Source organism: Copadichromis virginalis, linkage group LG11 (assembly GCF_057382275.1).
Source record: "Copadichromis virginalis isolate Kocher_CV1m ecotype Utaka linkage group LG11, C_Virginalis_male_GT1.1, whole genome shotgun sequence".
Taxonomy (NCBI): domain Eukaryota; kingdom Metazoa; phylum Chordata; class Actinopteri; order Cichliformes; family Cichlidae; genus Copadichromis; species Copadichromis virginalis.
In genome coordinates, this window is record NC_140628.1 from 24,111,766 (window position 1) to 24,128,863 (window position 17,098).

General features: G+C 41.3%; 1 protein-coding gene across 1 annotated transcript in view; it reads right to left on the reverse strand.

Annotated features, from left to right (window-relative positions):
* The window catches only part of itga10 (integrin, alpha 10), a 31,036-nt gene extending 15,359 nt beyond the window's left edge, over positions 1 to 15,677 (reverse strand). The window contains exons 1-7 of the mRNA XM_085473928.1: positions 14,901 to 15,677; positions 5,680 to 5,791; positions 5,442 to 5,551; positions 5,255 to 5,343; positions 2,431 to 2,545; positions 2,185 to 2,312; positions 1,335 to 1,483 (exon numbers count right to left, since the gene is read on the reverse strand). Of these exons, the coding sequence (XP_085330054.1) occupies positions 1,335 to 1,483; positions 2,185 to 2,312; positions 2,431 to 2,545; positions 5,255 to 5,343; positions 5,442 to 5,551; positions 5,680 to 5,791; positions 14,901 to 14,952 (755 nt within the window). The 5' untranslated portion in view covers positions 14,953 to 15,677. The remainder of the gene's footprint in view (positions 1 to 1,334; positions 1,484 to 2,184; positions 2,313 to 2,430; positions 2,546 to 5,254; positions 5,344 to 5,441; positions 5,552 to 5,679; positions 5,792 to 14,900) is intronic.
* Between the last annotated feature and the right edge of the window lie 1,421 nt (positions 15,678 to 17,098).

Genomic DNA, 17,098 nt, shown 5'->3' on the forward strand with positions numbered 1-17,098 from the left:
TTTCCACTATCGTTTACATGTCCAACTTTTACCTTTAAATGTACCAGAAAACAGGAACCCTCCAATTACCTGTGTGAACGCGTGTGCGTGCTCAGAGACACACATACCAAAATAACAGTCACGGCCACACATCAGGTCTGGGTGTGGTGCTCTATGTGGGTATGACTTTAATAAAGGAGGAATTTTGTTTTGAAAAGAAAGATTTTTCACTGACCTGCCAACTTCTTTACACTTGGGTTACCAGCGTTAAAGCCCCCCAACATACCTCTACAAAGTGATGGATGTGTGGAGGAACTGGGTGACAGTGCAGCCATGAGGAAGTTATAGAAGACTGCCTCAAAGGTCCCTTATGCATTTTATCTGGATTTGATCTTGCACACTGTACTGAACCGCCACTTATTTCCTTATATATTTTTTATTTTAATTTTGAAGGGGTCTTAAGCAAAGGTCTTTCAATGTTTTTCACTGGTTGATCTTTGAGTCATTTTCAGTCCTTGTACCTGTTCATTTTCAGAGGATTTTGTTTTTTGTTAAATCGCTTAACACTGACTTATGACTTTTACCCTTCAAACAATCAAACAAACAATTTAGCAATTTACCTCGAGGGCCGGTGTCCTGCAGGGTTTAGATCTCACCCTGGGCCAACACACCTGAATTAAATGATTATTTCATTACCAGGCCTCTAGAGAACTTCAAGACATGTTGAGGAGGTTATTTAGCCATTTAAATCAGCTGTGATGGATGAAGGACTCATCCAAAACCTGCCCTTGAGGCCTGGAGTTGGACACCCCTGGACACTGAGTGGAGCCTCCGTCGAGGTTTGGAACTGCATTTCAGCTAGTTATGTTGGAGATGCAATACCATCTGGAAACCAGCTACTTCTGAAATTGTTGTTGGGCACTAAGCGTTTATGTATAGGGAGTGTAGAGTGGTTTGTTTCAGCTTTTTTGCTTACAACAGCTGCCTGAAATCAGTGAGAATGAACTCAAGAAGTAAACCTGTCCGAACTAAAACTATTGGCTGAAAGATACTTGTGTGGTGTGCTGCCACTACCGCTGACTAATTTTGAACAGAAACAGATCATACATTATGAGAAATCGAATAGTTTTCCATAAATTAAACATGGAGCATATTGTTAGAAAGGAAATTAGAGAAGAAGAAAACAGATCTGATTGCCATTATAACTGAAAATTATACAGTGATCTATTTATAAGCACCAACTATTGTTACAAACAAAAACCAAAGCGTCACATAGATTCCAGTTAACCTGCCAAATCTACAGCATGCTTTAGAATGAGAAAAATCATCCCCGACTAGTAAACTGCCATGCCTACCAGGCTGTTTCAATCGCATATGCCGTGCGCGTCTCCCGTCCCTCCTGTCGGCTGATGTTCTTGGCGGCCTCCACTACCTCCTGTGTGGTCTGGTAGTCCTTCAGAGACCACTCGTGAACAGCTACCTCACCATACTGCAGAATACCAACCTAAATATGGACACGCGAGGGCAAACACACGTACAGAAACACACAAGCATTTCAACAATGCCACATGTTATTGGTTGTGCCGGCACATAATTGTGGAAAGCAACATCTGAGACTTTTGTTTCTGGGTTGAACTATCTCCTTAAGTACCAGTCCTGTTCTTAAAGCAAACAGTGCACTTGGGGGATTTCTGAATTCATTCAAAAACCAGAGGTATTTCCTCTTCACCTCACATTGCCTGCTACCCCTTACCCCCCACCTCCCCTTTTCATTACTCAGTTCTCCTTTCACTCTTCTAGTTGCTTTGCTTTGAATAATGTCACTAGAAACCTCACTTCCCCTCCCCAACTCATGCAGACACACACACACACACACACACACACACACACACACACACACACACACACACACCATCACCAAAACCCCCAGCTCCCATTCCCCTTCAACCTCAAGTGAGCTGGGCTCATGTCCCTTTACATTACTCCAACTATTCTTCTGGACATATTTGCCAAACTGGTTCCTGATACGTCCCTGTCAGCATGTTTTCATTCAAGGGACTAGCTTGTCTTACTGCTCTGGGCTGCAGCTAAGGGGTTCCAGATATTTAAGTGGGAGACTCACTCAAATTTAAACCCACAAGTTTCCATTACTAGTGTAAATAATATTTATCGGCTGTGCAAATACACACTGAATTGGAGTTTTACCTGCATCTGGTCTGAGCTGATGTGGAACTTGCTGAGGATGTTACTGAGGAAGTTTTGGACCTCGTACCAGGGGTAGATGCTGTTGGAGCCATCCAGCACGATCACGATGTCCATGTACGTCGAGCACCCTGCCAGATATGGACATTTAGAAATGTTTGGTTGATTGAAGCAGGTCTGCAACATGTTTCTTTGCCGCACTTTGTGGGTTTTTTGTGTTTGTGAGTGTGTTTGTGTAAGTATAGTTACTTTGTGCTGTTGGAGCGATTGTCTCTCTTGGTTCTAGGTCATCGCTGACTGAGGCACAGATGCCAGTGCTGAACATAGATGTACCACACTCTTGTGACCACAGTGGAGCACATGCCTGCAAAACAAATGCACACACACACACACACACACACACACACACACACACACACACACACACACACACACACACACACACACACACACACACACACACACACAAGCATCTGTTTTACAGGTGAATTTCACAAGTAGCTGTAATTAATTTGAACAGAGTTTATTCTTTTCCACTGTTTGTTTTACGTGCACAAGATGTGTATCAAAGAGTTTAAAACATGGAAATGTGCACACAAACATACCCACAAACACACACAAGAACGCACAAAACGATAACAATTAAATCAGGGCAGATAGGAAACAAAAAGAAAACAAGTCACAAGAGGGAATAAGTCATGGAAAAACTACAATAGTGTGGTTTGGAGGACAGGAGAAGGAGGGAGACTATTGTTGACATGCTGGCAGTCACAGTTGTCATGAGCGGTTTCACAGAGCTGGAGCACAAGACCAGTATGAGCGATTTAAACTTGATTGTGCTAAATGTAGGGAGGGTGAGTAAGGAGGTTGGGGAGGGGGCACCCTATAAAAAATATTTCTGCCTTCAAAGCGCGCCATTTATTTGGCTTTCCATACCAAGAGGAAAGAACAGGGGCGAGTGCAGAGACAAGAGATAAAAAAGAAGCTAGCAGAAAGACAAAAGAAGGAGACTGAAAGTGGGGTGAAGTGGGGGTAGAATGAGAGAAAGAGAAACATCCTGGTTTTTCTTGCCCTGTCATTATGGAAGGGTTTCTCCTCAGGCACACAGACAGGCAGAGAAGAAAGGATGGAGAGAGAGGGATGGGAGGAAACGATGGAGGGAGAAGATGGAGAAAAGCGAAAGAGGTGCTATGGCTTTTGGTAGGTCTGTCATTAACAAAGGGCCGGAGACGCATTCCGATCCTGTTATAGACCTGACCACTGGGGTTAAGATAAACACACACACACATGCCCGCACACATGCCTGTGCACACGCGCACACAAAAAACCCGCCTAAGCTGGCTAGCGTTTTTTGAACTGTACACGACTCCACGCCCGAAGAAGCAGTAAAAAACCTGGCAGACACCAAAACACGCAAGCACACTTGCCCAACATACACACAGAGTTACACAAAGAAGGCATGTAACACAAACTGCTGTCTCCTCGCTAAGGCAATAAGTGTGTGGGTCTGCAAGCCAGAAGCCTCAGAAGTGCAGAAATTAGGATAAATGAGTGAGTAAGATTTCAAGAAGTTTGTCTAAAAGCTAAAGTCTTAAACCTAAACTCGAGTTAGATTCTGTCCATAAACGTTGCTTTGCACTTGACTTCATCAGCTTGACTTTGAATCATTCATGTCTGGTTATTGTGTCAGTAACTACAAGCTCTGTAAGTTCTCACATTAATTAGAGTCATGGTAAAAAGAAAATACACCCTCCTTAAATTCTAAGGTTTTACCTATCAGGACATAAAATAAATTATGTGGTCCTCACGAGGTTCGATTAAACTATTTAAATACAACCTACACTGACAACCAGCCCACTGACATACTGCAGTTATTGACTATTGACCAGTGGCTCCAAAACAAGATCAAATCATGACCTCTCCTCCACTGTGCTTGACAGTATGTCTGAGGTGTTTGCGCTGATATGCTGTGCTTGGTTTTCACCAAACATGCTGCTGAGACTTATGACCAAACAGTTCCACTTTGATCTCATCTGTTAAATAGACATTACTCTAGAAGTCTTGTGGTTAGCTACTTTACTGTGTAACACGCTGATTGAGGCCTGTACTGTCTGAGATGTGGCGCTGGGGTTTTTTGCAGTTTCTCTGAGCATTGTAGAGTTTGACTTTGAAGTGAATTTTCTGTGACTTGCACTCCTGGGAAGATTGGTAACTGTCTTGAATGTTTTCCACTTGTTTGGAAATGGGTTTAAAACACCTTCCCACACTATGTAAATGTGCAAATTGTTATGGTTCAAAATATTGGGGATGGAGACAAGAGAAAAACCACAATAACAACACTGGTCCGGCCGGGTTAAGTCAAACGATGATTTTAATAGTCACACGCGTGGGAGATGGACACTGTATGCAGACAGCCTCAGATCTCAAAATGGTGGAGCATTGCTCAAACTCTTATAGCCTCTGGTGCCTCCACCTTATCATAAAAAGCCTAAACATTCACATTCTTTCTCTCACACAGCGCCTAAGCTACGACCTTGGCTCCCTGTTTATCTGCTCCTGCTGAGTTGGGGCAGAAAACTCCAGCATGTTCTGTTCTCTTCTAATCAGACAAATAAGGTGATGACTTTCTGCAAACAGTATTTTCTTATAACTCAGCAGTATAATTCATCATAAAACAATATCATTCATTCACAATAAATCAGCAGTCTAATGTAATGCAAATCAGTTTAACTAATGCAATAGTTATCAGCTTCTTCTAATTCAGGAGAATAATGCAAACTAAAACTACATAATAATTCACAATCTTTAGTTAGGGGTATAACATGGCATAAAATACTATTATAATCTAACAAAATGCATGTCCAAAATTAAAGAAAAGAAAGAGGAGGATCAGTGAACCGCTTGTGGTCAAATCTAAATTCAACTAAAAACACTCGAAGGGAGCGAATTCATCAGAATTCTGTTGAACAAACTCAACCTGGTCTGACCACATCCCTTCAGGCTCCCACCCATCAACCCACTGCCCATGTAGGAAAAATAAAAAGCCCCGTTTTCCAGTGTTGATGCCACATACCAGGAAGCCATCAGGTGAAGTTGGTGTGAGGGTCATTCCCAAGTGAGAATTCCTCAGATTTTTAGAAACGTTCTGGAGAGCCGTCTCACCTGAGCGACACAAACATCTTAGCTTTGAAGTAACAAATCCAAACATGAATTGAGGATTTTTTTCCTGCATATTTTCTTCAACTCATAGTTTCTCTCACCTAGATTCACTTTATTGCAGCTTGAGTTCTTCTCCCGTCCCACGCTGCATTTGTACACATCTCCTTTCCTGTTGTTGGGCGGCCCGTCCCAGGGAGCACCAACCAGCATCCTTTACGGAGTAATTCATTCATCATCAAAATGTCATCCATCGCCCGCTTTGTGTACATGTTATGACAGTTTATTTATGACTGTGTGGTTCCATTAGATTATATCTGACTGTCTCCCTCACAGACTTACGATTTCTCTCCATCTGCTTCATGCTGCAAGACGGAGAAGCCGAACAGCGCGTCCTCTGGACCGGTGAATATGCGCGGGTGCTTTACATCTATGTTGAAACACTGACAAAGCTCTGGAAGACATGACAAAGAACATTTTAAACACCGATGACAAAAACAGACAACAAAACAGTGCTCACTTAACTGAATTTTGTTCAATTAAATAATACAACCACAAAAAAAGTGGCATGCTCCAATAAATCAACTGAATCAAGCTGAAAAAAAAAAACAACAAAAAAACACTTTAATGGATAACATTAAAACTACAAACAGATAATGCTAATCCTCTCGTTCAGAGTCATTGGGGACAAGGCATTGCTAACAAAATCCCCATGAAATGTTGCAGATCCCAGTCTGATTGAGCAGCAACAGGACTGCCAGCTGCCAATATCTGGGTACCAGACACCACAGGACAAGATCGAATGTTACAGCCCCAGTAAAACTTCTTCTGGCAGGAGGAAACCCCTCTACCCTACATTTTCCTGTGTCATGTGTTATGGCTGAGTGATGTGTATAAAGCGTGGAAGATGGGTTTTTTCTCTTAAAGATTCACGTAAAAAAATTATAGGGGGGAAGCTGTGCATTCAAAGAAAAGTTTGAAGTTTAGATTTTAAATATTAAACTAACCCGTTAGTTAGGTGGTTGATTTAGTATACAAACTGTAACTGGGGAAAATGCTGGAATTGTAATGGTATTAAAACCATAACTTTTAAAGCATCCATCCATCCTCTTCCACTTGGAGCTGTAGCGTATCACTGTTATAGGGTGAGAGATGGGGTACAGCCAATCTGTTGCAGGGCTAACACAATGGACAGGCAGCTATTCATGCTCACTTTCACCTTTTTAGCCAATTTGGAATAATCAGTTGCTCTTAAAGCCTGGCGTGCATGTTGGACTGTGGGAGAAAGCTGGAGTACCCAGAGAGTACCCCCACAGACACAAGGAGAACATTCAAACTCCTGGCCTGGATTCAAACCCACAACCTTATCGACATGGTAGTACAAATATAAATCATTCCATCTACCTCTCCAACTTATGCTTTTTTATTTATTCATCTGTTCATGGAGCACTAAAGTTAATGCACTTACATAAACTTTATTCATAAGCTGTCAAAGGCCAGTGAAAAACTTGGACAACTGTGTGCACTATGTGTAGTTAGAGCTACAGTGAAGAGTAAGATTATTATTTCATGTCTTGGCCTTGGAGAAGAGAATTAGAGGGGACAGGGGGTGGCGGGTAGGGGGGTGTCAAAAAGATGGATAAACAAAGTGACCAAAGGCCGTCTCTGAGGAAAAAGAGAGTTCAGTCTAAGGGGAAAGAGGGAGACGAGAGAGAAGAGAAGAAGCAAAGCAAGGAAGGGTGTGGGTTAGAAAAACTCTTAAATATAGTGAGCTCCCTGTTATGACACACAAGCTGCCCTTCATACTTACAGGGAGAAGCGAGGGAGACACAGTGAGATGGTAGCTCACTGACTTGTTTACATCTGTAAGTAAGCTGAAGCATGTTTGAGCTGCTCGGTGCTGATGATCAGAGCTAAACTAAATGAATAAAGATTTAGGAGTCAAACAGCTTGAAAATAAATAACACGGATGTTTCAGCATCCATTTGAACCTTTTTAGAAGGGAAACATTAAAAAAGATCAAACTAGGTGCAGCAGAAAAACAGACCCTGGACTGTTAATTCGTATACATTTATTCCTCATAAGCACCTGACACATAAGTGACCCACAGCTAATCGACTTGCAGTCTGGGGACCCGGGTGTGTTATGCTAGGTGCAGCAAATGTAGATGAGATGAAGAAGAGACCACAGAGCTCATAGCTCACTTCTAGCACCACACCCTCACATTGTTTTTCAGTGTCAGACTTGTAATCTTCAATGCCAACAGATGCCAGCATAAGCACTGTGATGGAGGAAGGACTCGCATCTTCTACTTAAATACAGCTACTTATACTTTTTATTAGTCCTTTATTTATCTAGGTAAATAATCTCATTGAGATTAAAAATCTCATTTCCAAGAGAGACCTCATGGCAGTAGAAGTCTATACACTGCAGTCTATACACTGTAGTCTACACTTATACTACGGTGTAAACACAACGTCCTGCATTGAAAATGTAAAAACATTTTTAAAGCAAATTATTTAAAATGGAAAGATCGCATCTTGGGATTTTTATACTACCCTGGTTCAAAAAGAGAAAGCACACACGTCGTTTTAGGATGCTATTAAATAGCTTAATTAAATAAAACAAAGAAACCAAAGATTAGTAGGAGTGGTTGTCAGCAGATTAGTGTATATGCAGGGTAAGTGTACGAGTGAGTGCAAGAGAGGAGCAGAAAAAAAGCCCCCACGAAGGTCTGGCAGGGCTGCTTTAGACGGCCCCGAGCCTGCTCAGGTATGTTACATCCCAAATTAGGTCTGCTCCATCCACCAGTTACCCGGAAGAGATAGACAAAGGCAACAAAGAAAACAAGGTCAGCCCTGTGGCCGTCACAGTAGAAGCAGAATTTAGCTGTTGTGAGCAACTTCATGTCCAACTGCAAGTTATATTTGTTTCATTCATAACAGAACAGCCAGTATCATCATTTACTGCAAGTATTGAGTATCTAGCTGTCACATAGTGAGGGAGAAAGGGCAACGGTTACCTTTGAGATGTAGTGGAGGACAGGAAGTACTGGAGAAGTCATGAAAAAACTCACAAATGCCTAAATTTGTGTTTAAATGGTGGAAGCCAGGCTTTCTGCACTTTTCTTCATTCAGCCTGTGTTTAGTGGTGACTCGAACAAAATTCTGTCACGGATCCAAATTTTGGTGACTCTTAAGTTACACTGTGCAAGGAGTATTTAAGTTGTAGCTGAGGTAATGCTTTAGTGAGGTTGGTGTATTTTTTTTGGGTTTCTGTCAACTTGAAATTAGAGCCTGGTCCCTTAACTTGGTATTTTTAAAGCACCCAAGTTAAGCTTCACGTATTATGCTTTGTGTTGGGTTGATCTGGTTGACTTATTATTTAATAATTCAATCATGCATTACCAATCGACGTAATATAACTAAGCTGTTCCAGCATTTCTCTTTTTTCAGTGTACATACAGGTGACATATATACGCTGAACGTGACATGTGAACCAATCCAATTTATCTGAGATTTATCTGATTTTGGCTTCATCTTTTGCATTTCAAGCTACATGTAACAGATAGCAGGTTATTTCCAAACACCCATAAATAGACTGAGTATGTAATGGACAATACAAGTTAAAGAAAATGTTGTCAAGCAAACATTTAAGCAGATATATATGTATTTCCTGTTTCCACTGAAGTGGTTGAAAGTAGCTTATAGGATATGAGCCAGCTGGTATTTCTTGCCTACACAGTTCCCCATAGATTAAAGAGAGTCATCGTGTATTATTTTCAGTTCAGACTGAGACAGCTCTGCAGCTCTCAACAGTCGGTATTTAACTTGTCCCACTTGTGTGTCTACTGTATGTTATTTGTAGGGTGTGTTGGATGTGGTTGCTAAAATGGGCTTTCAGAATGGCTTCAGTTTACTGAGCAGTTTAGCAACATCTACAGTTCCTTCCTAACAGTTCTGTAACTTCTCCAGTACTCCCAGACTGGGAAGCAGACCAAAACACTGGTGGCATGATTATGAAACAGCTGCTTACACACTTGTGTCCAGGTACTTTCCCACAACTAAACACAGACAGTCACAATTCTGTGCAAAAGTCTTGCCTCACTCCTCAATTATTTATACTTTGCTTCTAAGGAGCCACAGTTTCCTAAAGTTTTTAAAATGGTGTTGAGCAATAGTTCTCCGAGCTTTCTGAAGGTCTTTCAAAGTTTTTCTTTGGACATTGGCTGCTTTTCCACTCATTTTTAGTCAGGTTCTTGTCTCTAACAATTTTTTCAGAATAATATTTGTTTGTTTGCTTTTAAAACACTTGACACTGACCTATAAATCATTCAGGTTAACCCAAAGGATAAACCAGTGTTGTCTCAACACATAACGGACAATTTAGCAAAGCACTCATGTTAAACTGTATCTTTAGGCACTTTATTGCAAAGAGTCTGTATGAACAAGCATTATTTGTTTCCATTTTTTTACTCGAATCAATGAAAAATGTAAGATAAGCCAGGTCTGACGGGCATAAAATGATATTTTTGTACCAGCAAAATGATTCCCGAGTGCTATTAGCTCAAAACTTGTTTTTGTGTCAGCGTAGTGTCATAGTGCCACAGCATTATCTTAAAGCCAGCAAAGACACATGACTGAAGCCTCATCAGAGTTGGTCTCAGTTGAAGACACGTCTGCGTTTTACCAAATTACACAAGAAATGGAAGAAAAATCAGTGGCAACAGGTCTGATGGAGTGATCATCCAAATTTGAAATTTATTGTTAAAATTCTCATCAGTGTGTATGGAGAAGGTCAGAGGCGAGGTTTTTGCATTTGCCACATTTCAGAGAGTAGGGCTGGAGATCTTGAAACTGATGAAATTATGAACACAGAAAAGTACCATCAGATTTTTATCCACCACACATTACCATCTGGAAAGCATCTGATAGACAGAAGCCTGATTTTCCAGCATGCAGTAAAAGCATACCTGGATAGAAAACCTCATAAAGGAGCACTGTGAGTCATGGACTGGCCTCCCCAGAGCCCAGACCTCAACATCAGTGAAGCAGTGATCATCTTGATGGAAAACAGAACAAAAGCTTTGAATGACATGAAAGCTGCCTGAGAGAGCGCAGGCTGTGGAAACAATAAAGGTGGTCATATCAAATATTGACCTTCAAACTCATTAGAATTTGACAAACTTCATTTGTGCCTTACACACTGTATTTCCATGTATTCTTGCACATATTTCAATAAATCGCTGCACGTATTTCTCAGTTTCCCAGCAAAATATAAAGAAACAAGGGGTGAATCAAGACTTTTGCACAGGATTGTACCTCCGCCAAGCCAATCAGATTGGGATTCCACTTGGTTTAGAGAATGAAACTAGATATGTTCAGTGTTTCTTTTCCGTCCCTGCTCATGCTTTTCTTACACACTGTAGTTTCTTCTACCTGCTTCTTCACTTTTCTCTACAGATTGTCTTTCTTGTAACATGACTGCATTGTCACACACATTTTGTCTGGTTTTATCTACATAGACGTACTCACCACATACACCTACAAAGATGGAGGCTTTCAGACATGGCAACAGCAGATATTCTGGTGTAGATTAAGTTATGTCAATAAATTATTACACGCAGAGACTTTATTGGTTGTAACTTACCTTGACAACAACTGGATGAGAACAGCAGTGACGCAGTGGTTAACCTGTCACCTCACAGTAAGAAGGGTTCGGGTTCAAACCTGCTGCCAACGGGTTCCCTTGATTTTATCATTTGAATGTTCTTCTTGTAGCTTTCTGGGCTCCCTCCAATGTCCATGAAAGCTAAATTGTTTGTGTTTTCTAAACTGGCCATAAACTACATTAGCCCTGTGATTGATTCTGACCCTAGAATAGCCATGAGGGGAAGATAAATGTGGTTGTAAAAAGACTCCTGACTTGGCCTTTGCAAGCACTTTGCTGCTGAGCTTATAGTCTCACTCTTTTTCTCTTTTTTTAAATATAAAATGATGGGCATTTTACAAAAGTTGGTCATACTATGGTTCACTAAGCAGGTTTCTGTTGATTAAAAGATGGAGGGAAGGTGAGATGAGACAATTCACCAACATGACCCTAACATAGGTAACACAAACCTAACCTGCTGAGCTCACTGTACCACAAAAAATTCAGAGACTTATACTGGATGTTTCGATGCATGCTTAATCATCCAGGTAGGTAAATCCCGAAACGTTTCGTCTCTTGGATGAGTGACAAAACGTTTCTCCCACTGAAAACGCTATGTCCAGATGAACAGAATCAGCTTTTGGGGATATACTGGATGTTGGAACAACAGAAGGCTGATTACTGGCCCGTACAAATAAACGTGCAATTTAATTCGATTCAGTGTAGCTCCAAATCACAACAACAGTTCCCTCAAGCTGCTTTACAGTGTAGAGTAACGGTCCTACAACATTAGAGAGAAAATCCCAACAGTTAGATGACCAGCTTACACATAATTTTTCCAACTGCACCAAACAACAACCAATTTTTAGATCAACTGATCAATTAGTTCATCATTAAGTATTAATAGCATTGCAGTGATGTTAATAAAATGTAATTATTTATAATTAGATCTTCTGGTTACACATTTACAGTTGATTGAGTGAGATATAAATGATGCAATAAAAAAGTCTATTATACTAACTATGTTATTCTAAAAGTGTTTATATTTAGTCGTCTATACTGGAAGAACCAATGAGCATTGTCTCAAACACTGCCTCACAGAGCTGCTGGCATGGTTGTAGACCCTTAAGCCTTGTTTCTGCTGATTTTGCACATCAGCGCAAGCTTCCAGTATTTCTTTATCCAAGCCTCCAGTGACTAAGATGAGCCTCATGCATCTATCCAGTTCTACACAGATGTTTTAACAGGCTTCAGCATTGGGGATCCGCGTAGGCAGCAGTATAATAATTCTGCAGTCTTTATTTCCCTTGCCAGAGAAAGAAAATCCATTTTCCCAGGCTTTTTGCAATTAGCTATTCTTTCAGATTGACACCCACCACCCGTCTTACACACTGCAGTAAACTGTTTCTCTCTTTTCTTGAGACAATGTCACCCACACTCCAACTCCAGATTTCTTCCCACATCAAAGCAGGGATCTGATAACAGCTCCTGCTACTGATGTTCTCTTTTATCCTCGTGTTTAGCTCATTCTCTCATGAGCCTTAAATTGCTCATTTTATTTATTTTTTCCCCACTCTGCTATAAAATGAGCAGACACACACGCTATAAATGCACCACAAGGACAAATCTCCCGTCTCAACCCCTGCAGCTTCCAGAAAACTGTACCATCATTCCCTGTTTTCCCTGTCCTGCCATCCCTCCTCTGGTTGTATTTTCATCTTGGTTTATATATGACACTTTACCACAAGCTGTCTGACCACCCATTGCCATGACAACTGCCGGCAAACATTTATCAAGCCAAACTAAGTCCAGATTCGCTCAACCACACGCTCAGCTCTGGGCGCTACTGCTGCTTGATGTGAATAGTTGCGATTGTGTAGTACAGTATATGTATGTGCATGTGTGTGCACATGTCGGGCAAAAGGAATGGAACTTAGCACTATAGTGTTTGGGGGACTACAAAGACATGCCAGCATTTAGAGCATTAACTAAAGACAATGATGTATATCCCTGTCCTCTTTAATTTACACGTCTGACTTACAGCACCTCTGTGAAATGTCCTCGAGCAGAGATGTCTTATTCAGTCTGTTTCTGTCATCTGTATTGAAGTGACTCATAATGTTCCTCCACTCATTCTCCCTCCTTCACCTCTTCTTACACCCTTCCACAGATTTTCTCTCCATTATCTCCATCGTGTTCTGTTCTAATCTCTGTCACCCTCTCGTGGGGAATGGGGGTGGACGAATAAGAGGGGGAGTAGGAATGAAAGTCAGCGAATTATGGGAGAGTAAAAGAAAACACGCAAGAAGATAGCTGGGAGAATAATAGCAAGAATTTATGAATGAGCAGTGAAACAGAGTGAAATATGCACACACACACACACACACACACACACACACACACACACACACACACACACACACACACACACACACGCAAACACACCTGTGTTTGACATCTCAGTAAAAGCATAGCAGAGTGTAACAGACATGAGATGCCTGCTGACCACATCAGGGGAGTTCTGCTGAAGCCATTAACATTACACACATACTCACTCACCTACATGCTCCTGTGTGAGACATGCTTAGGCTTACAAACTCACACGCAGGGACGAGCGTAAACACTAAGCTATACTGCACGAATTAAAATAGAGGCTACATGGTTAAAAAGGTGAAAAAAAACGTCGGCTTGTTCATGCTTTATTGAAACGTGTAATGGAGTGTAATGTGTAAAACCACACCACAGGCTGCTGGTGTTTCTATGAAGGGTATATGCGCCGGTGAGTGTAAAGCGTGAAACATTCGTACCTGATGCATTCCTCATTCATTCCTTGGGGTCTGAACAAGGGTGAAAATGGGCAGCGTGGATAATCACGCCACAAATTGCCACAAATGACCACAAATGGCAACATTTCCTTCTATAGATTAACCTCAGCGACTGTGTGTGATTTGACACAGGTACAGATTTAACATGCCTTGCAAAACATAATCTCAACGCCTATTGATCTAATTTTGCATCGTGGTTGCATGGCGTAGGGCAGCAGTTAACCACTGCTTATCAGCTGCATCAGTATGCAGACAACAATGGCCTTTTTCTTCACTTTCTTTCTGGTGGGTGGGAACGTCTCGGTTTGTTCTGTGGCACAGCGAGCATGAGTACTGAAGGGGAGCTGATGTTCATGCTCCATGAAGAAACACACATGGCACAGGCACCCTATTAGGGGAACTTTAGACATCAAGTCTAAGAGATGGCTGATATGGCCGGTGAGGTCGTGTTACACAGCTGCCAGGGTTTGTATGTGTCAGCTATAAGCGGATATGAACCGGTAACCTTTTGGCTCTGAGTACACGTATATCTGATGGTAGCTGGAGACCTCCAACAAAAATGAAATATGTCCTCAGTTCAAACATATGTGATAGATTTACTAAAGGATCTGACTTTGAACCAAGAACCGGTACTCTTTAGGCACAGCTTCCTTTACCTTTGATTTATTTGGCAAATGGAGTGTGTCCAGGTGTTTTAAGATTCCCGCTTTCCTTCTTTAAGCACAAAATCATCTGAGGAATGTCTTCATGGTCAGTAGTTTACTGTCACACAGTGTTAAGTGGGCCTCAGGGAGGCTGCCACACCATCACTGGCACATGCTGTCTTTTAAAGTTGAGGGAGGTTAATCACCAGTAAGAGAGGGCTGAGTGAGGGGTAAGGAACTGGGCAGTGGAGCAACACCAGAGCCTTATTTTACACAGAGATGAATATACTTAGATTTGTGTTCACAGCGTTGAGTTAACTGAATTAACTGAATGAATAACTTCACCTTATTTTAAACTGTCCTTCAGTTTTGTTTGGCTTTTTAAAGAAATGTAACAGGTTTTTTTTTTAAAGGTCTGAAATATAGGCTGAGATGTGGCTCTTACCTTTAAGGAGGAGGATAAACTCCAGGCACAACAGGTATTTACGCAGCTCCATTTATGAATCCGAATGAAAGAAGTCTCTCTTTAATGTTTTTTTCCCCTTTTCCCTCGTTTACTAGGTGGAAATGAGGAGCGTCGTTGCCCACCGCACACATACACAGACACGCTTGTTTTCAGCTTTTTCTCTTTCCAAGAGATGCGTAAAAGTCGGCCAAACTGTGCCGCGGTGGCATGCCACGTGCGTGAATGGGGTTCAACTTCAGGAGCTTAAATACTGATTCAACGAATAAAACGAAATATCTGGCTATGATTTTCTTCTTCTTCTTCTTCTTCTTCTCGTCTTATGTTAAAGTGAGCGAAAACGTCTTAAAAATGTAAAAATGAAAAATCAACTTTGTGACGTCTCAGTGACCCATGGCGTGACAATAACTGCACCTGTCCCATCCAACAAGAGGCCGCAGTTCCGACTCATTAAACCATTACAAATGTGTAACGCCTTCACAAACAGGCAGGCAGCAGCTTTATCCCTCCAGACTCCGGAGCGCGTCTTTGAAGCTCAAACTCCTCTGACAGAAACTCCGCTCATCAGTCCCAAAGTCTGAGGAGCGCTGTCGTGAGCGGTATCTTTGACAGCACGTTATCCATGATCCACTCCGCTTATTTCTCTTATTTTAGGCTCCCCTGCTTCTTTGTCCGTGTAAATATGTGTCTCTAGTAACGGATTTCTCTCACGTTGAAATGAAAGAGTGCATTTATCCTCACAGCTCCCCTCCCTCCATCCACCAGACTCCTCTCTGAGCAACTGGTTCACAAACCTCAAACCCACATCTCCCCTTTCTCTCCTCTCCTCTCCTCGCACTCGTTTTTCTTTTTCAAACACTCAGACCGTTTCTCTCTCCTGTACACTTTTCTTCTTTTTTTATGATTTACGAATAAGGAGTCAAATTTCACTGTTTTTGACACAGTTTCTATGTGCCTGCAACGGGTGAGAATCAGAGTCGGTTACTGACTGCAGTTAATACAACATTAATCAATCCTTTTTTTTCTTTCAGAAACCGTAAAAGACAAAACAAGTGTCACACTGGCAGGGGGGTGTGCTCAAAACTCCCAAATCAAATGCTGCTAACGGGGGAATAATGATTTATAGCACTCATCATTTCATAAGACTTAAGAGAGGCTGAGTAAGAGGTGGCCTCTCATTAAAACCAAATTTGGTTTTATGTACCAAGCGCTACTTCTGCTGTGACAGATCAAAATGTCTGATGAAAAGGTGACATGAATCTGAGTCACATGGAAATGAAACAGAAGTGCTCTGAATCGGGAAAAGTCACATTAAATTAGCTAACACAAAAACTGTGGACAATAAACATTACCATAACCTTTGGAGCAGTTATTTGAGATAATTCTGCTTAATTATTTACGAATTAATGATAAAATGTTTAATTCTGTGCTTTAGAATCAGTGCTGTAAAGTCACCCTTTGTTGAAATTCTTCTAGCCTAGTGGGCATCGCTTCAAGCGTGACAAGGGCACCATCTACAGGACAACAGATGTCAATGAATGCTTTCATGAGAAAAGGAATGCCGTAAACCACCGGTTATTGTTTTCACCGTTACCTTATCTCAGCCCCAGCAGGCAACAGAAAGAGGTTTTGGGATAACATGTCATAAAAACACCAAATTAAGAGATTCATTTTTCAAGAATGGTGCTCATTCCTTCAGTAGGTTTTCAGAGATTTGGGGAATCCAAAACAAGGAGCACTAATGTTGCTTTTGAGGCTTGTGGTGACTTATTACTTAATGGTGTTTTTCCATCTGTTATCCAACTCACAATGCTACACTAGCATAAAGTGGCCCAAAAGAGTAATTTGAGCATATAATTTCACCACGTGTGTTCTGCCATGCATCACACTGAGGCTTTTGATAACTAACTGATCAAAAGTAAGAACACATAAAAATGCAAATTTCACATAAAATCTTGCTTATCCAGGTTTACCACATCCTTAAATTTCAGTCATGCAGTGATCATTATTTTGAGCAGTGGTTTGGGCTAACCACCTTCCATGACATTTGGTATCTGTACTGTTGTACTAATGGCAGGAAAACACATGCTGAACTTATCTTATGTGCCATGATGACAATCTCCTGTCCCACCACATCTAAGAAGTGGTCTATTGGATTCAAATGTGGTGACTATGGAGGC